This window comes from Pecten maximus, chromosome 9, assembly GCF_902652985.1.
Source record: "Pecten maximus chromosome 9, xPecMax1.1, whole genome shotgun sequence".
NCBI lineage: Eukaryota > Metazoa > Mollusca > Bivalvia > Pectinida > Pectinidae > Pecten > Pecten maximus.
This window is the reverse complement of record NC_047023.1, coordinates 3,487,115-3,509,327: the sequence shown is the minus strand read 5'-3', so window position 1 is coordinate 3,509,327 and position 22,213 is coordinate 3,487,115. Positions and strand designations below refer to the sequence as shown.

Sequence of the window (22,213 nt, the reverse complement as noted above, 5' to 3'; positions counted from 1 at the left end):
CATGTTAAAGGTGATATCACTGACTGACCCTACAACCCTTGACCAGGTCATGTTAAAGGTGATATCCCTGACTGTCCCACTACCCTTGACCAGGTCATGTTAAAGGTGATATCCCTGACTGACCCATCACCCTTGACCAGGTCATGTTAAAGGTGATATCCCTGACTGTCCCACTACCCTTGACCAGGTCATGTTAAAGGTGATATCCCTGACTGTCCCACTACCCTTGACCAGGTCATGTTAAAGGTGATATCCCTGACTGACCCATCACCCTTGACCAGGTCATGTTAAAGGTGATATCCCTGACTGACCCATCACCCTTGACCAGGTCATGTTAAAGGTGATATCCCTGACTGTCCCATCACCCTTGACCAGGTGATGTCAAAGGTGATATCCCTGACTGACCCATCACCCTTGACCAGGTCATGTTAAAGGTGATATCCCTGACTGTCCCACTACCCTTGACCAGGTCATGTTAAAGGTGATATCCCCGACTGACCCATCACCCTTGACCAGGTCATGTTAAAGGTGATATCCCTGACTGTCCCACTACCCTTGACCAGGTCATGTTAAAGGTGATATCCCTGTATGGTCATTACCCTTGACCAGGTCATGTTAAAGGTGATATCCCTGACTGACCCATCACCCTTGACCAGGTCATGTTAAAGGTGATATCCCTGACTGTCCCACTACCCTTGACCAGGTCATGTTAAAGGTAATATCCCTGACTGACCCACTACCCTTGACCAGGTCATGTCAAAGGTGATATCCCTGACTGACCCATCCACCCTTGACCAGGTCATGTTAAAGGTGATATCCCTGTATGGTCATTACCCTTGACCAGGTCATGTTAAAGGTGATATCCCTGACTGTCCCACTACCCTTGACCAGGTCATGTTAAAGGTGATATCCCTGACTGTCCCATCACCCTTGACCAGGTCATGTTAAAGGTGATATCCCTGACTGTCCCACTACCCTTGACCAGGTGATGTCAAAGGTGATATCCCTGACTGTCCCACTACCCTTGACCAGGTTATGTTAAAGGTGATATCCCTGACTGTCCCATTACCCTTGACCAGGTCATGTCAAAGGTGATATCCCTGACTGACCCATCCACCCTTGACCAGGTCATGTTAAAGGTGATATCCTTGACTGACCCATCACCCTTGACCAGGTCATGTTAAAGGTGATATCCCTGACTGACCCATCACCCTTGACCAGGTCATGTTAAAGGTGATATCCCTGACTGTCCCACTACCCTTGACCAGGTCATGTCAAAGGTGATATCCCTGACTGACCCATCACCCTTGACCAGGTCATGTTAAAGGTGATATCCCTGACTGTCCCATCACCCTTGACCAGGTCATGTTAAAGGTGATATCCCTGACTGTCCTACAACCCTTGACCAGGTCATGTTAAAGGTGATATCCCTGACTGTCCCACTACCCTTGACCAGGTCATGTTAAAGGTGATATCCCTGACTGACCCATCACCCTTGACCAGGTCATGTTAAAGGTGATATCCCTGACTGTCCCATCACCCTTGACCAGGTCATGTTAAAGGTGATATCACTGACTGACCCTACAACCCTTGACCAGGTCATGTTAAAGGTGATATCCCTGACTGTCCCACTACCCTTGACCAGGTCATGTTAAAGGTGATATCCCTGACTGTCCCATTACCCTTGACCAGGTCATGTTAAAGGTGATATCTCTGACTGACCCATCCACCCTTGGCCAGGTCATGTTAAAGGTGATATCCCTGACTGACCCATCACCCTTGACCAGGTCATGTTAAAGGTGATATCCCTGTATGGTCATTACCCTTGACCATGTCATGTTAAAGGGACATCACGGTAAACCAATTTTTATTTTGTATTTTTTCATATTATTGGGTATATCTTTAAAAAAAATATCCTTATGAACAATAACCATTCGAATTTGATGATATATGTATATAAAAAACATCAATTATTGATTATAAAAGGTTATCACAATTCGTTGATCAATAGTCTTAATATGCAAATTTTGTGACATATACGATAACACGCATGCGCTCAACACACTAAAACACCTGAAAACAAAATGGCTTCCAATGTGAATCGACTGCGATTGAAAACGATAACAGCTTCCACAATGAAGAGAATAATTGGAAAATGGGTCAAACACAATCCTAGAATTAAACTGGGGAAGCAGTACAATACAGTTCAAACATGAAAACAGCAGTAATACGGACGCTGCTCGTATTCTGCTTGATTGCTGGATAGTAGGTCATGACAATCTCGGTAATATTTACACAAACTCGGTAATATTTATACAGTCTGTACCAGTACATCGCTACTGTCACTATACTATATGTACGGTGTTTACACTTATTTACACATAAATATATGTGCCGGAATATATACAGAACGTGTTATTTAACATTTAAACCACTGTATAATATCGTTGTCCAACTAATCCGATTCGCCTTGTAAACTATCGTGTGTTTGTGTTGCCTCGATTTCAAAACAGTTACGTGATGATTTAAAAATAATTTCCGCGCTAAATTTAGAGGGGGATTCCCAACTAAATCAAGTGGTCAAGCTGGACATGAGGATCGACTGTGAACATTGAGACAGCACAGAAACATAACTGGAAAGAAACAAAACACGTACAATCATTGAAAATTACAACGTTTTTACCGTGATGTCCCTTTAAAGGTGATATCCCTGACTGTCCCATCACCCTTGACCAGGTCATGTTAAAGGTGATATCCCTGACTGTCCCACTACCCTTGACCAGGTCATGTTAAAGGTGATATCCCTGACTGTCCCACTACCCTTGACCAGGTCATGTTAAAGGTGATATCCCTGACTGACCCATCACCCTTGACCAGGTCATGTTAAAGGTGATATCCCTGACTGTCCCACTACCCTTGACCAGGTCATGTTAAAGGTGATATCCTTGACTGTCCCACTACCCTTGACCAGGTCATGTTAAAGGTGATATCCCTGACTGTCCCATCACCCTTGACCAGGTCATGTTAAAGGTGATATCCTTGACTGTCACACCACCCTTGACCAGGTCATGTTAAAGGTGATATCCCTGACTGACCCATCCACCCTTGACCAGGTCATGTTAAAGGTGATATCCCTGACTGTCACACCACCCTTGACCAGGTCATGTTAAAGGTGATATCCCTGACTGACCCATCACCCTTGACCAGGTCATGTTAAAGGTGATATCCCTGACTGTCCCACTACCCTTGACCAGGTCATGTTAAAGGTGATATCCCTGACTGACCCATCACCCTTGACCAGGTCATGTTAAAGGTGATATCCTTGACTGTCCCACTACCCTTGACCAGGTCATGTTAAAGGTGATATCCCTGACTGACCCATCACGCTTGACCAGGTCATGTTAAAGGTGATATCCCTGACTGTCCCTCAACCCTTGACCTGGTCATGTTAAAGGTGATATCCATGACTGTCCCATCACCCTTGACCAGGTCATGTTAAAGGTGATATCCCTGACTGACCCACTACCCTTGACCAGGTCATGTTTAAGGTGATATCCCTGACTGTCACACCACCCTTGACCAGGTCATGTTAAAGGTGATATCCCTGACTGACCCACTACCCTTGACCAGGTCATGTTAAAGGTGATATCCCTGACTGACCCATCACCCTTGACCAGGTCATGTTAAAGGTGATATCCCTGACTGTCACACCACCCTTGACCAGGTCATGTTAAAGGTGATATCCCTGACTGACCCATCACCCTTGACCAGGTCATGTTAAAGGTGATATCCCTGACTGTCCCATCACCCTTGACCAGGTCATGTTAAAGGTGATATCCCTGACTGACCCATCACCCTTGACCAGGTCATGTTAAAGGTGATATCCTTGACTGTCCCACTACCCTTGACCAGGTCATGTTAAAGGTGATATCCCTGACTGACCCATCACGCTTGACCAGGTCATGTTAAAGGTGATATCCCTGACTGTCCCTCAACCCTTGACCTGGTCATGTTAAAGGTGATATCCATGACTGTCCCATCACCCTTGACCAGGTCATGTTAAAGGTGATATCCCTGACTGACCCACTACCCTTGACCAGGTCATGTTAAAGGTGATATCCCTGACTGTCACACCACCCTTGACCAGGTCATGTTAAAGGTGATATCCCTGACTGACCCACTACCCTTGACCAGGTCATGTTAAAGGTGATATCCCTGACTGACCCATCACCCTTGACCAGGTCATGTTAAAGGTGATATCCCTGACTGTCACACCACCCTTGACCAGGTCATGTTAAAGGTGATATCCCTGACTGACCCATCACCCTTGACCAGGTCATGTTAAAGGTGATATCCCTGACTGTCCCATCACCCTTGACCAGGTCATGTTAAAGGTGATATCCCTGACTGACCCATCACCCTTGACCAGGTCATGTTAAAGGTGATATCCCTGACTGTCCCACTACCCTTGACCAGGTCATGTTAAAGGTGATATCCCTGACTGTCCCATCACCCTTGACCAGGTCATGTTAAAGGTGATATCCCTGACTGACCCATCACCCTTGACCAGGTCATGTTAAAGGTGATATCACTGACTGACCCTACAACCCTTGACCAGGTCATGTTAAAGGTGATATCCCTGACTGTCCCACTACCCTTGACCAGGTCATGTTAAAGGTGATATCCCTGACTGACCCATCACCCTTGACCAGGTCATGTTAAAGGTGATATCCCTGACTGTCCCACTACCCTTGACCAGGTCATGTTAAAGGTGATATCCCTGACTGTCCCACTACCCTTGACCAGGTCATGTTAAAGGTGATATCCCTGACTGACCCATCACCCTTGACCAGGTCATGTTAAAGGTGATATCCCTGACTGACCCATCACCCTTGACCAGGTCATGTTAAAGGTGATATCCCTGACTGTCCCATCACCCTTGACCAGGTGATGTCAAAGGTGATATCCCTGACTGACCCATCACCCTTGACCAGGTCATGTTAAAGGTGATATCCCTGACTGTCCCACTACCCTTGACCAGGTCATGTTAAAGGTGATATCCCCGACTGACCCATCACCCTTGACCAGGTCATGTTAAAGGTGATATCCCTGACTGTCCCACTACCCTTGACCAGGTCATGTTAAAGGTGATATCCCTGTATGGTCATTACCCTTGACCAGGTCATGTTAAAGGTGATATCCCTGACTGACCCATCACCCTTGACCAGGTCATGTTAAAGGTGATATCCCTGACTGTCCCACTACCCTTGACCAGGTCATGTTAAAGGTAATATCCCTGACTGACCCACTACCCTTGACCAGGTCATGTCAAAGGTGATATCCCTGACTGACCCATCCACCCTTGACCAGGTCATGTTAAAGGTGATATCCCTGTATGGTCATTACCCTTGACCAGGTCATGTTAAAGGTGATATCCCTGACTGTCCCACTACCCTTGACCAGGTCATGTTAAAGGTGATATCCCTGACTGTCCCATCACCCTTGACCAGGTCATGTTAAAGGTGATATCCCTGACTGTCCCACTACCCTTGACCAGGTGATGTCAAAGGTGATATCCCTGACTGTCCCACTACCCTTGACCAGGTTATGTTAAAGGTGATATCCCTGACTGTCCCATTACCCTTGACCAGGTCATGTCAAAGGTGATATCCCTGACTGACCCATCCACCCTTGACCAGGTCATGTTAAAGGTGATATCCTTGACTGACCCATCACCCTTGACCAGGTCATGTTAAAGGTGATATCCCTGACTGACCCATCACCCTTGACCAGGTCATGTTAAAGGTGATATCCCTGACTGTCCCACTACCCTTGACCAGGTCATGTCAAAGGTGATATCCCTGACTGACCCATCACCCTTGACCAGGTCATGTTAAAGGTGATATCCCTGACTGTCCCATCACCCTTGACCAGGTCATGTTAAAGGTGATATCCCTGACTGTCCTACAACCCTTGACCAGGTCATGTTAAAGGTGATATCCCTGACTGTCCCACTACCCTTGACCAGGTCATGTTAAAGGTGATATCCCTGACTGACCCATCACCCTTGACCAGGTCATGTTAAAGGTGATATCCCTGACTGTCCCATCACCCTTGACCAGGTCATGTTAAAGGTGATATCACTGACTGACCCTACAACCCTTGACCAGGTCATGTTAAAGGTGATATCCCTGACTGTCCCACTACCCTTGACCAGGTCATGTTAAAGGTGATATCCCTGACTGTCCCATTACCCTTGACCAGGTCATGTTAAAGGTGATATCTCTGACTGACCCATCCACCCTTGGCCAGGTCATGTTAAAGGTGATATCCCTGACTGACCCATCACCCTTGACCAGGTCATGTTAAAGGTGATATCCCTGTATGGTCATTACCCTTGACCATGTCATGTTAAAGGGACATCACGGTAAACCAATTTTTATTTTGTATTTTTTCATATTATTGGGTATATCTTTAAAAAAAATATCCTTATGAACAATAACCATTCGAATTTGATGATATATGTATATAAAAAACATCAATTATTGATTATAAAAAGGTTATCACAATTCGTTGATCAATAGTCTTAATATGCAAATTTTGTGACATATACGATAACACGCATGCGCTCAACACACTAAAACACCTGAAAACAAAAATGGCTTCCAATGTGAATCGACTGCGATTGAAAACGATAACAGCTTCCACAATGAAGAGAATAATTGGAAAATGGGTCAAACACAATCCTAGAATTAAACTGGGGAAGCAGTACAATACAGTTCAAACATGAAAACAGCAGTAATACGGACGCTGCTCGTATTCTGCTTGATTGCTGGATAGTAGGTCATGACAATCTCGGTAATATTTACACAAACTCGGTAATATTTATACAGTCTGTACCAGTACATCGCTACTGTCACTATACTATATGTACGGTGTTTACACTTATTTACACATAAATATATGTGCCGGAATATATACAGAACGTGTTATTTAACATTTAAACCACTGTATAATATCGTTGTCCAACTAATCCGATTCGCCTTGTAAACTATCGTGTGTTTGTGTTGCCTCGATTTCAAAACAGTTACGTGATGATTTAAAAATAATTTCCGCGCTAAATTTAGAGGGGGATTCCCAACTAAATCAAGTGGTCAAGCTGGACATGAGGATCGACTGTGAACATTGAGACAGCACAGAAACATAACTGGAAAGAAACAAAACACGTACAATCATTGAAAATTACAACGTTTTTACCGTGATGTCCCTTTAAAGGTGATATCCCCGACTGACCCATCACCCTTGACCAGGTCATGTTAAAGATGATATCCTTGTGTAACAGGAATGAGAGTAGTAGGGCTCTCCCGGAGATTGAACTAGCGCCCCGCGCTACACTGGTGTGCCGCTCTATCGAATGAGCTAAAGGGAAATTCCCCCATTACTGACACTAGAAGCAATGTGACCGTATCACTATGTACACTATTTACAATTAAATCCTGCCACACCTGCATGTCCCACCACCCTAACACTAGGCAGCCTTGGTAGACATGGCGAAGGAACAGGTCCTATGTTACATTTGTCACACCTGCATGTCCCACCACCCTAACACTAGGTAGCCTTGGTAGACATGGCGAAGGAACAGGTCCTGTTACATTCTATCATGCTCCCATACTTCACAGGGTTATCTGGCGGTTGTTAGGGAAAAGATGAATCGATCTTACTCAGGGGATAAAGACAGCCAGCATGCGCAATATGACGCTGCTCACAATAATGTAATGTCATCATTTTACGTTGAGTAACCAAGTCGTAAACGATCACGTCATAAATTTTGACGCACATTCCAAGGAGCATTGAAGATGGGTCGATGAAAAACTTTCATAAAAACATTTTTCTGAAAGTTTTTCATCGCCCCATCCTTCGTTTCGTTGCAAGTATGTGAGAAAAATAATCAATCAAGGGTCTGTTCTGCAACAAGGATATCTCAACCCTCGTGTAAGAGTTTGGCTGGCCAGTACTCGGCAAGCCTCGTGCTGACTGGCCAAACTCTTACACTTGGGTTGAGATATCCCTGTCCACGGAACAGACCCATGATAGATTCTATGATAGGATACAGGACACCTACATTAATCCTGAACTAATTATTTCAGGGCTATTTTCTGTTTCAAAAACCTTTGATATAACAAAAGTCTTCTATTAGTTAATCAAGACATTTGTGATTTAGTTAATTAGTGTAACTCTAAATTGAACTCTTACCAACCTACACAAGCCTTCTCATCTACTGTTGGGGAAAAGCCCATGTCACAGTCACATCGGAATCCACCTGGGAAGTTAAGGCACTGTCCATGTGTACACAGCGTCGAGTCCAGAGTACACTCGTCCACATCTAACACACAAACCAAAACAAGCATAAATGTACCGCCCGCAAATGTTTACGGTTTTGAGGGTTGGTGATTAATTTTTTTAGTGAAGCAGTATTCAACATATTTTTTTGACGGAATTAAAAAGCTCTTCTTTTGAAATATGAAAAACATTTGAGTGAGTGAGGGCTTATACAGACAGCGTACCACACTCCTTTCATCAGTAATTGTGTGATTAACAGTAAAGTAAAAAAAGATTCAAGTGTGACCTTTGACCCTTTAACCCTGTTAAATGAACACCAAATTCTAATCCTATCAACAGATAGTACATTATATAGCTTATATTGGAGAAAAAAGTGTTTCAGGAAAACATGTTGTTACTGTAGCTTGTAGAGTAATATTCGTTGACAAGACATTAATAAGAAGTATACTTGTATTTACCCCTGCACTGGAAGCCGTCACCAGAAAAGCCATCGTCACAAACACACTTGAAGCTGCCAGGAACGTTGATACAGGTAGCATCAAGGTCACAGCCACCATTGTCACGAGTACATTCATTAGCATCTGTAGTGATATATAGTATCAGTACATTGACATTACTATCTAGTTATAGTATCAGTACATTGACAACTCATTACTATCTAGTTATAGTATCAGTACATTGACAACTCATTACTATCTAGTTATAGTATCAGTACATTGACAACTCATTACTATCTAGTTGTAGTATCAGTACATTGACAACTCATTACTATCTAGTTATAGTATCAGTACATTGACAACTCATTACTATCTAGTTATAGTATCAGTACATTGACAATTCATTGCTATCTAGTTGTAGTATCAGTACATTGACAACTCATTACTATCTAGTTATAGTATCAGTACATTGACAACTCATTACTATCTAGTTATAGTATCAGTACATTGACAACTCATTACTATCTAGTTGTAGTATCAGTACATTGACAACTCATTACTATCTAGTTATAGTATCAGTACATTGACAACTCATTACTATCTAGTTATAGTATCAGTACATTGACAACTCATTACTATCTAGTTATAGTATCACTACATTGACAACTCATTACTATCTAGTTGTAGTATCACTACATTGACAACTCATTACTATCTAGTTGTAGTATCAGTACATTGACAACTCATTACTATCTGTAGTGAAGTAGTTTTAGCATCAGAACATGCTTTATTACTTTATAATGGTATCAGTACATTGAGAGCTTTACATACAGTTAAGGTGTACCTTTTACCATGAAATTTCCTGCAAAATCTTTATCAAAATTTGTTCAAAGCTTTTAAATAAAATGTCAAAAATGTTGATTGTTTACACATGAATGACACACTTAAGGTACTACAGGCAAAAGGTTATTGCAATAGGTCACATGAGACTTTAAAAAGTCCTTTTGTCTCAGGTGAAAAGGTCACTCGATGCTTTGTCTCGGGTCTCAGGTGAAAAGGTCACTCGAGGCTTTGTCTCAGGTCTCAGGTGAAAAGGTCACTCAAGGCTTTGACTCAGGTGAAAAGGTCACTCAAGGTTTTGTCTAAGGTGAAAAGGTCAATCGAGGCTTTGTCTCGGGTGAACACAACATCATTTCTTGGTTCTGAAAATGTACCGTAGTAGTCGTACCTCTACATGTAAATCCATCACCAGTGTAACCGGGCTTACAGTCACATTTATAGGAGCCAATGGTGTTGATACAGACAGCATGGGGGTCACATCCAGCCGAGCCCAGCTCACACTCATTATTATCTGTAACCAGAACATTTAACACAGTCAAGTTTAGTCTTTCTTCTTTTAAATGAAATATTTCTAGCACCGAGACTTTTACTATAGTCTTTTCTTGTAATAGAGAGAAGTTTTGCCATTGTTACCAGCAGAGAGTAAGAAATCAAATCTGAGGCACCATTCCTATCAAATGAATCCTTTTAATGATATCATTGAACTCCTTACCCAGAGGTTAATCTAGACCGATTTTACTACCGAAATTAGGTAGTATTCCCCGCTGATGGAGTTTTCCCCTTTGAATAAAAATAAATTCCCCATCAAGAAAAAGTCCCATAAAACAGGTGAAAATTCTGAAAAACAAGGGAAAACACCCAAATTTTGATGAAATATGTAAGAAATTTAGCTAAGAATTGCTGTGAAATGTTAAAGTTTAAAGAGTAACTAAAGACGCTGCAGCACTTCATTTATCCTAAATTTCATAATTGGTAGTATTCCCCAAATCCTTGATTAACCCCTGTTACCTGTACACCCGGGGTTTCTTGTCTCCGTCTTGACTGAGAAGCCGGTTTCACAGATGCACACATATGATCCATGATTATTTTGACACTGCCCGTTCAGACAGAGATTCCTGTTAGCCAAGCATTCGTCCACATCTACAGGAAACACAAAATTATTAATTATACAACTTTTCATACTCTGATTTTTGAATGCATATTTGTTTTTTTCAATATCAATAATCCATCTGGTTCAGTGTGTAACAAACTTCCAGTTACCAAATCATGGATTCAGTCCATAGATGGATTTACATAACAACACACTGTACGTACCTATACACATTTTCCCATCTACAGAAGGAGTCAAGCCGCCTGTACAGGTACACCGGTAACTCCCAGGAAGGTTGGTACATTTCCCACCATTACAGATGTCACTCTCCTCTTTACATTCATTGACGTCTGGAAACAATCAGCGTAATACATACAATCATAATTCCCGATCAACAAAACTGTCGAAGAAGCTAAAGTTATACTCGTAATATTTTTCAGTAATCTTATGGCCATAGCAACAATTGTTTGTATGAACATCAAGGGTCATCTGAGACGGGATCTCCTTGTAGTAGTTGGTGACTACCTCACTGACCAACAAACAGGAGGCCCGTTGCATGCCATCCAGAACAATAAGGGTAAAATGTCTTGCCCAAGGACACAGCCAAGACAACACAGATTTGTCTGTTTCTGAGCTTCCTGAGAAACACAAACCAACATGGGTTGGAACGTTAAACAACACGAAACCTTCACCTGAAGTTACATGGCTGGCACTCTAACCGGCTGAGCTATGGCAGACCCTTATAACAAGCTGTAGGATTATTTCTATTAAATTCAACAGCGGCCTTACCTTCTTTTCTTTTTAACATTTCAGCCTCAAACACTTATTAGGCAAGAAAACAGTACATCTGTAGTCATAAGTTAATTAGCTGATCATATAGAATTCTGGTACAAAAAAGGTAATGATTTTATAACTCAGCACTACATCACAGAGACAGCTATTCTTCCTTCTGTTCTAACAATTGTCCGCACTACTTAACGGACAGAACCGATCGACTCACCGCCACAGGACCTCTGATCGGGAAGCAGCACGAAGCCTGGGTCACACCCACATACAAATGAGCCCGGGGTGTTCACACACAATGATGAACATCCACCATTTCTGTTCGCACACTCGTTGTCATCTGTAAACGAGAACATCACAGCTATCATTCATTACAAGGAGAACTTTGATAATCAAGTCCCAAAATTACTGATCTCTCTGAATGAGCCAAACATTCACCTGTTTATTGATTGATATGAACAACATTTCTGGTAAATTTGAAAAATCTTGAAGGAATTATTCCCAATCCTGAACACCAAAATTTTATGCTCTTATCCAATAATTGGATCAATTAGATTTCCATACATTTACTTTTGTTCTTAATTGAGTTCCTATGATTTAACTATTACAATATTCCAAATCCTGTTGCCATGGTACTGAAGTCTTCTGAGAAACTCAGCTTTACACTGTATCAGATGTGGATACCGATGCAGACACCATCGGAAAAATAAAAACTTTGTGTCAAATTTTCTTTGACAATGAAGCAAAGTAATTGTGCATTTAGTATAGTTGTGTACCATGTTCAAAGTACTGTTTGCGATTATATCAATGGATTGTAATAGAATGATAACTAGGTTGTACTTACCTATACAAGTAGTATGATCTCGGGAGGCTACGTAGCCCTCAAAACAACGACAATGATAGCCGCCCAGGAAGTTTTCACAAATCCCATTGTTGCATATACTCTGGCTCTCTGAGCACTCGTCCACATCTACAGGAATAATTATCAGGGACTTCAATAATTACACACCTCACATCCCAGCCTAAATAATTATACACCTCACATCCCAGCCTAAATAATTATACACCTCACATCCCAGCCTAAATAATTATACACCTCACATCCCAGCCTAAAAATTACATACCTCACATCCCAGCCTAAATAATTACACACCTCACATCCCAGCCTAAATAATTATACACCTCACATCCCAGCCTAAATAATTATACACCTCACATACCAGCCTAAATAATTATACACCTCACATCCCAGCCTAAATAATTATACACCTCACATCCCAGCCTAAATAATTATACACCTCACATCCCAGCCTAAATAATTATACACCTCACATACCAGCCTAAATAATTATACACTTCACATACCAGCCTAAATAATTATACACCTCACATCCCAGCCTAAATAATTATACACCTCACATACCAGCCTAAATAATTATACACCTCACATACCCAGCCTAAAAATTACATACCTCACATCCCAGCCTAAATAATTACACACCTCACATCCCAGCCTAAATAATTATACACCTCGCATACCAGCCTAAATAATTACATACCTCACATCCCAGCCTAAATAATTATACACCTCACATCCCAGCCTAAATAATTATACACCTCACATACCAGCCTAAATAATTATACCCTCACATCCCAGCCTAAATAATTATACACCTCACATACCAGCCTAAATAATTATACACCTCGCATACCAGCCTAAATAATTATACACCTCACATCCCAGCCTAAATAATTATACACCTCACATCCCAGCCTAAATAATTATACACCTCACATCCCAGCCTAAATAATTATACACCTCACATCCCAGCCTAAATAATTATACACCTCACATCCCAGCCTAAAAAATTACACCTCACATACCAGCCTAAATAATTACACACCTCACATACCAGCCTAAATAATTATACACCTCACATACCAGCCTAAATAATTATACACCTCACATACCAGCCTAAATAATTATACACCTCACATCCCAGCCTAAATAATTATACACCTCACATCCCAGCCTAAATAATTACATGCCTCACATCCCAGCCTAAATAATTATACACCTCACATACCAGCCTAAATAATTACACACCTCACATCCCAGCCTAAATAATTATACACCTCACATCCCAGCCTAAATAATTATACACCTCACATACCAGCCTAAATAATTATACACCTCACATACCAGCCTAAATAATTATACACCTCACATCCCAGCCTAAATAATTATACACCTCACATACCAGCCTAAATAATTATACACCTCACATACCAGCCTAAATAATTATACACCTCACATCCCAGCCTAAATAATTATACACCTCACATCCCAGCCTAAATAATTATACACCTCACATCCCAGCCTAAATAATTACATACCTCACATCCCAGCCTAAATAATTATACACCTCACATACCAGCCTAAATAATTATACACCTCGCATACCAGCCTAAATAATTATACACCTCACATCCCAGCCTAACAATTACATACCTCACATCCCAGCCTAAATAATTATACACCTCGCATACCAGCCTAAATAATTATACACCTCACATCCTAGCCTAAAAATTACATACCTCACATACCAGCCTAAATAATTATACACCTCACATACCAGCCTAAATAATTATACACCTCACATACCAGCCTAAATAATTATACACCTCACATCCCAGCCTAAATAATTATACACCTCACATCCCAGCCTAAATAATTATACACCTCACATCCCAGCCTAAATAATTATACACCTCACATCCCAGCCTAAATAATTATACACCTCGCATACCAGCCTAAATAATTATACACCTCACATCCCAGCCTAAATAATTATACACCTCGCATACCAGCCTAAATAATTATACACCTCACATCCCAGCCTAAATAATTATACACCTCACATCCCAGCCTAAATAATTATACACCTCACATCCCAGCCTAAATAATTACACACCTCACATACCAGCCTAAATAATTATACACCTCACATACCAGCCCATTCTCCCTCATTTTGAGTATAAACTACCACTAAAGGTTGTTTATTTTTTTATTTCAAACGATCCACCAGAAAATGCAGTTTAAAAATCTGTACTCTAAAACACATTTCCCACAAGTTAGGAATTCATATGATACTCTTTGTAACAAGAGGTGAATTGGGCCTGTATCTCTCACCTGTATATCTCAGTAAATATGGTACAGCACTTGTTATTTTACAAATACTTTTCCCATCTTGGGATCTGCCGCTCAGTACCATGTAATTTATGTTTTTTTTTTTCCTTTCACAAAATTAAACATTTAAGTTCTATGAAAGTAACAAAACAACTAAATTTGTGGAAGTTCTATCCCTGATTTCCTGACATATTGTCGGTAAACATTTGTTAAGTTAGGAGTAAACATGTCATTCTAGCTCGACAGAATGATAAATTCTGTCGAGCCATAGTGTATTCCTTAAAACTTAAAGAAACAAACTACAAACTGGCCTTTGGTCAAATTTCATTTAGTCGTTCATGACCATTAGTGATTTTAGGAAAAAAGAAGACAGTCAACCCAATGTATACACTGTTTCTATGATGTCATCCGTTTGTAAGTGGTGACCTTCAGAATAAAGTGGTATTTCACTTCCTGAAGTATAGAATGATGGGAGTCATTTACCTACCAAAAAAAAGGTCAGTTTCAACAGTGAAGACACAGAAAAGATATCAATAAGAGAAACGGCAACAGGCCAGGGTGACTAGCCTGCTGTAAGGCGACCCCATTTTCCTATATTATTTATATCTACCTTAAAACAGTAGCCAAGTTTTTACATACCAGTACATGACTGGCCATCATGTGACAGGACATGACCCTCCGGACACTCGCAGTAGTGGCCACCAATAGTGTTGACACAGGATCCCCCTCTACAAAGGCCGGGCTGCTCATCGCACTCATCAATGTCTACAAACACAAGAGGAATAACCGTTACCCACAATGTTTACATGTCCTTGCTGGGAGGACCCTTTAAACAAGATAGAAAGTATAGATGAAATAACACAATTACATAAAATATAATTAAATTTTGATTTTTTTTTTTAAGAGACATTATCAAAACAAGGGAGAAGTAACTTACCAACACACATTTGATCCATCATGACACCCTTGAAACCCTCGTTACAAACACATCGGAACATTCCAGGGGTGTTCTGACAAGTACCATTACCACACACTCCAAACGAGATACGGCACTCGTCAATGTCTGCAAAAAAACAACACATACATCATTTAGAGGAGCATTAGAGCAGTTAACCAGAGGGGTTTGTCAAGACCACAACAATAGTGAACTGTGACAATTTGTTAAATACAGAAACTATGATAATTAATTTTCTTATGACCTTGGCTGTTCACAGATAACCCCAGCAAACAAACGTCTAATGTTATATAAGTGAAAGAGCTAAATACAAAACCTACTAGTAGAGAAAAAGAGATAACACTAAATGTTACATAATGGCATGAGCTACTGCAAGAAAATCCACTCATTCAAAAAAAGACAAACAAACTTCACACTTCCTAGAGGATTATTTTACCTGTAGTCATACTTCCTAGAGGATTATTTTACCTGTACAGCCATACTTCCTAGAGGATTATTTTACCTGTACAGTCATACTTTCTAGAGGATTATTTTACCTGTACAGCCATACTTCCTAGAGGATTGTTTTACCTGTAGTCATAATTCCTAGAGGATTAACTTACCTGTACAGTCATACTTCCTAGGGGATTATTTTACCTGTACAGTCATACTTCCTAGAGGATTATTTTACCTGTAGTCATACTTCCTAGGGGATTAACTTACCTGTACAGTCATACTTCCTAGGGGATTATTTTACCTGTACAGTCATACTTTCTAGAGTATTATTTTACCTGTACAGTCATACTTTCTAGAGGATTATTTTACCTGTAGTCATACTTCCTAGAGTATTATTTTACCTGTAGTCATACTTCCTAGAGGATTGTTTTACCTGTAGTCATACTTCCTAGAGGATTATTTTACCTGTAGTCATACTTCCTAGAGGATTATTTTACCTGTAGTCATACTTCCTAGAGGATTATTTTACCTGTAGTCATACTTCCTAGAGGATTATTTTACCTGTAGTCATACTTTCTAGGGGATTAACTTACCTGTACAGTCATACTTCCTAGGGGATTATTTTACCTGTAGTCATACTTCCTAGAGTATTATTTTACCTGTAGTCATACTTCCTAGAGGATTGTTTTACCTGTTGTCATACTTCCTAGAGGATTATTTTACCTGTAGTCATACTTCCTAGAGGATTATTTTACCTGTAGTCATACTTCCTAGAGTATTATTTTACCTGTACGGTCATACTTCCTAGAGGATTATTTTACCTGTACAGTCATACTTCCTAGAGGATTATTTTACCTGTAGTCATACTTCCTAGAGTATTATTTTACCTGTAGTCATACTTCCTAGGGGATTATTTTACCTGTAGTCATACTTCCTAGAGGATTATTTTACCTGTAGTCATACTTCCTAGAGGATTATTTTACCTGTAGTCATACTTCCTAGAGGATTATTTTACCTGTAGTCATACTTCCTAGAGTATTATTTTACCTGTACGGTCATACTTCCTAGAGGATTATTTTACCTGTACAGTCATACTTCCTAGAGGATTATTTTACCTGTAGTCATACTTCCTAGGGGATTATTTTACCTGTAGTCATACTTCCTAGAGGATTATTTTACCTGTAGTCATACTTCCTAGAGGATTATTTTACCTGTAGTCATACTTCCTAGAGGATTATTTTACCTGTAGTCGTACTTCCTAGGGGATTATTTTACCTGTAGTAATACTTTCTAGAGTATTATTTTACCAGTACAGTCATACTTTCTAGAGGATAATTTTACCTGTAGTCATACTTCCTAGAGTATTATTTTACCTGTACAGTCATACTTCCTAGAGGATTAACTTACCTGTACAGTCATACTTCCTAGAGGATTATTTTACCTGTACAGTCATACTTCCTAGAGGATTATCTTACCTGTAGTCTTACTTCCTAGGGGTTTAACTTACCTGTGCAGTTAAAGCCAGTGTTGTCGAGAGCAAATCCTTGGTTACAGGAACATACAAAACTACCAAATGTGTTTTGACAGACACCATTACTGCAGATCCCGGGGTACATCATACACTCATTGATGTCTGAAAATGTCCAGAAAACGAGTTTTAGTATCTGTACAGAGCTGTATGTCTCCTCTTGTCCTATGAAAATTAGCACCAGCTCAGAATAATATTCACAGTCATTTGATGTTTTAAATTAAACCAAATTGAACTGTGTAGTACTAGATTTTATTGAGTTGGTGCACATCCCTTAATATCTATCATGCCAATTTTCAATTTCCCAAATTCTCTTTTTAGATTCGGACTTTGGCCCCTAACATTACTGACAAGTCCTAGAAGGACAAAACATCTGTATGATGCAGTTTTATATTAAAGTTTCCAAGTTTGTTTGTTTGTTTTTGTTTAACGTCTTATTAATCGCCAGGGTTATTTAAGGATATGCCAGGTTTTGGAGGTGGAGTAAAGCCAGAGTACCCGGAGAAAAACCACCGGCCTATGGTCAGTACCTGGTAACTGCCCCATGTAGGTTTCGAACTCGCAACCCAGTGGTGGAGGGTTAGTGATTAAGTGTCGGGACACCTTAACTACTCAGCCACCTCAGTTTCCAGGTAAATTTCTATCTAAAGGCATTGTGCTATTGTGTGTTTTGTACTCTATTGTATAGAAAGAAAATGTGCTGAGGATAAAACTGGCAACGGATGATCATGTGACGCTGACACTTCACCTTTCAGTCGACCTCCCTCAATGGAACATAGAGACTGGTACTCCGCTGTAACATAACAAGCAAAATCAATCTCACAATATTTCAAAAAACATTTTGTCAACATCATCTTTTGTTTATTGCGGTCTAAACAAAATGGACAAGAATTTAATTTATGAAATAAGGAATGACATAGTGATCAATTTTACTTTTGAGGATTGACAGAGTCTTCCAAGGCCTGTATTATCAAGTATATTCTCTGTTAGTTTGGCATATGCTGCTTTGTTGCTTTCACAAATAACAGTACCAAGCATTCAAAATCTTTTCAAGGATTCAACTTTCACCGATTCAAGAAACAAGCATTCAAAATCTTTTCAGGGATTTAACTTCCACTGATTCAAGAAAACTCTTGTATCAGCAGATGAATCAATGCTTTTACCTGAGTCACGAGCTGGACATGCAGCACAAGTACTTCCCCAGCCTCTACCCAGGGAGCAGCAACAATCGGCTTTGAGATATAGGCCTGACAGAGGTTTAGTACAGACACCTCTGGAGAATCCCAGGTAGCAGGTAGACTCTCTCATATCTGAAACAAACAATCAAACTTAACACAACTTTTATCAAATGTGGTAATAACTTCTTAAGCTCTAAAAGCTGTGGTACCATCTATAATTAAATAACTATAAATTCTTAGTACATTATTTTATTTAAGCATTGAACGGCTTTCAGTTGGCATTCATAGTCAATATGAATGCCAACTGGACAGAGGCAAATTCAACATGAAGCGCTAGTGCTCATATTGACTATGAATGCCAACTGAAAGCCGTTCAATGCTTATATTTACCATCTGCGATTTTTTATTTGTCGTGCGATTTTTTTTTTTGAAATTTTCAAATTCAAATTTCAGTTGGCAGTTCATAAGCTGGTGAACTCGCAACTGAATTGGTAGGGTTATATAGTGGCAGTGCCATACAATGGTAAATATTACCTAGTAATATTGTTTACATTCTGGGAAAACACTTAACACTGGTGGAAAGGTATAATATTAAAGGTCACAGCTTTTTGGTATTTGTAACAGAATTAAAATTGATATTCTGGTCAAAATCAACAACAGATCTTTTACTCTTAACAAATAAAGCAGTCTTTGCTCTTATGATTATATAACAGTTGGTCGTTATGGTTACATATTATATAACAGTTGGTCATTACGGTTACATATTATATAATAGTTGTACTTACGGTTACATATTATATAGTAGTTGGTCGTTACGGTTACATATTATATAATAGTTGGTCGTTACGGTTACATATTATATAACAGTTGGTCGTTACAGTTACATATTATATAATAGTTGGTCGTTACGGTTACATATTATATAATAGTTGGTCGTTACGGTTACATATTATATAATAGTTGGTCATTACGGTTACATATTATATAATAGTTGTACTTACGGTTACATATTATATAATAGTTGGTCGTTACGGTTACATATTATATAATAGTTGGTCGTTACGGTTACATATCATACAATAGTTGTACTTACGGATACAAACTCCACCGACTACATACCAACACAGGTTCATCCTGTGGATACAAACTCGACCGACTACGTACCAACACAGGTTAGCCCTGTGGATACAAACTCTACTGACTACATACCAACACAGGTTCGCCCTGTGGATACAAACTCGACCGACTACGTACCAACACAGGTTCGCCCTGTGGATAACAACTCCACAGACTACGTACCGACACAGGTTCGCACTATAGATACAAACTCGACCGACTACGTACCAACACAGGTTCGTCCTGTGGATACAAACTCCATCAAGTAAGTACCAACACAGGTTCGCCCTGTGGATACAAACTCCACAGACTACGTACCAACACAGGTCGCCTGTGGATACAAACTCCACCGACTACTTACCAACACAGGTTCACCCTATAGATACAAACTCCACAGACTACGTACCAACACAGGTTCGTCCTGTGGATACAAACTCCACAGACTACGTACCAACACAGGTTCACCCTATAGATACAAACTCCACAGACTACGTACCAACACAGGTTCGTCCTGTGGATACAAACTCCACAGACTACGTACCAACACAGGTTCGTCCTGTGGATACAAACTCCATCAACTACGTACCAACACAGGTTCACCCTGTGGATACAAACTCCACCGACTACGTACCAACACAGGTTCACCCTATAGATACAAACTCCACAGACTACGTACCAACACAGGTTCGCCCTGTGGATACAAACTCCATCAACTACGTACCAACACAGGTTCACCCTGTGGATACAAACTCCACCGACTACGTACCAACACAGGTTCACCCTATAGATACAAACTCCACAGACTACGTACCAACACAGGTTCGCCCTGTGGATACAAACTCCATCAACTACGTACCAACACAGGTTCACCCTGTGGATACAAACTCCACAGACTACGTACCAGCACAGGTTCGCCCTGTGGATACAATCTTCACCGACTACGTACCAACACAGGTTCACCCTGTGGATACAAACTCCACCGACTATGTACCAACACAGGTTCACCCTGTGGATACAAACTCCACAGACTACGTACCAACACAGGTTCACCCTGTGGATACAAACTCCACAGACTACGTACCAACACAGGTTCACCCTGTAGATAAAAACTTGACAGACTACGTACCAACACAGGTTCACCCTGTAGATAAAAACTTGACAGACTACGTACCAACACAGGTTCACCCTATAGATACAAACTTGACTGACTATGTACCAACACAGATTCACCCTGTGGATACAAACTCCACCGACTACGTACCAACACAGGTTCGCCCTGTGGATACAAACTCCGACTACGTACCAACACAGGTTCGCCCTGTGGATACAAACTCCACCGACTACGTACCAACACAGGTTCGTCCTGTGGAATCCAGACTGAGACCTGGAGGACAGTTACAGGTAAAAGATCCTGGAGTGTTGACACACTCTCCTCCACCCTGACACAGGTTCGAGTACAGCTCACACTCATTAATATCTAAAACAATAAACAACTTTAATGAGTATTGGTTTTATTAACTATCTGTATTATATAGAGGTTACACAACGAGTGGTTGTTGGATATGGTATTTATTTCACACAAGTAAGTTATTTTTTTTAAAGTTACAAAAGACACAAGCTTTAGCGAGAGTCATTTGTAACTTTTAAAAAATAACTTAAGAGTGTGAAATAAATTTCAGATCCAAAAATCACAAGTCGTGTGACCTGTTTCTACCACAATAATATCGACTTGAATCAAAGGGAAACATTGCCAAGTCTTATTTCGCATATACAAATAAGGTGTACAGGTGACGGCCGGGACTCGGTGATGTGACGTCATTTGATTATTGATGACGTGGACAAATTACAATTGCAGATCGAGTCAAAGTGCGAATTCTTGACCAATCAAAAGACCGGAACGTCATATTCCACAAGTGGTATATAACATACATTTATCCAACAGTCAGGACATTTATACAATGGCTTGAGAGTGGAATAACACAGGGTATTGTGGTAGAAAAATATATAGTAAACTACCAAAGTAAAACAAGATATCACCCACAAGTTGATGTTTGAGATTGGTACTGTCATCAGACAGAGATAGATAAGATCAAAAAAAGATATATAGGCTGGAACAATATCGCCATTGAACCTTGGTATTTTCTTGACCAAATCAACCAGAAGCTAGTCATATAATAATGCAAAAATATTTTATTAAAAGTACCAAAAGACTCACCTATACAAACTCCGCTCTTTGGTGCATAGCCAGGAGGGCACTTCAATTGGGCTGGAAAAAAAAGAAGAGAAACACAATATTTTGTATACAAGGACATTTAGAAGAA

At 40.3% G+C, this 22,213-nt stretch overlaps 1 protein-coding gene across 4 annotated transcripts in view; it reads right to left on the bottom strand.

The window, feature by feature from the left end:
* The window catches only part of LOC117333860 (fibrillin-2-like), a 125,240-nt gene that overhangs the window by 47,455 nt on the left and 55,572 nt on the right, over window positions 1-22,213 (bottom strand). For all 4 annotated transcript variants that reach the window (XM_033893276.1, XM_033893275.1, XM_033893277.1 and 1 more), the window contains 14 exons: window positions 22,108-22,158; window positions 21,241-21,369; window positions 18,762-18,908; window positions 18,347-18,391; window positions 17,578-17,703; window positions 15,618-15,743; window positions 15,320-15,445; window positions 12,335-12,460; window positions 11,708-11,830; window positions 10,932-11,057; window positions 10,626-10,757; window positions 10,006-10,128; window positions 8,799-8,921; window positions 8,258-8,383 (listed from right to left, as the gene is read on the bottom strand). In XM_033893276.1, the coding sequence (XP_033749167.1) occupies window positions 8,258-8,383; window positions 8,799-8,921; window positions 10,006-10,128; window positions 10,626-10,757; window positions 10,932-11,057; window positions 11,708-11,830; window positions 12,335-12,460; window positions 15,320-15,445; window positions 15,618-15,743; window positions 17,578-17,703; window positions 18,347-18,391; window positions 18,762-18,908; window positions 21,241-21,369; window positions 22,108-22,158 (1,629 nt within the window). The remainder of the gene's footprint in view (window positions 1-8,257; window positions 8,384-8,798; window positions 8,922-10,005; window positions 10,129-10,625; window positions 10,758-10,931; window positions 11,058-11,707; window positions 11,831-12,334; window positions 12,461-15,319; window positions 15,446-15,617; window positions 15,744-17,577; window positions 17,704-18,346; window positions 18,392-18,761; window positions 18,909-21,240; window positions 21,370-22,107; window positions 22,159-22,213) is intronic.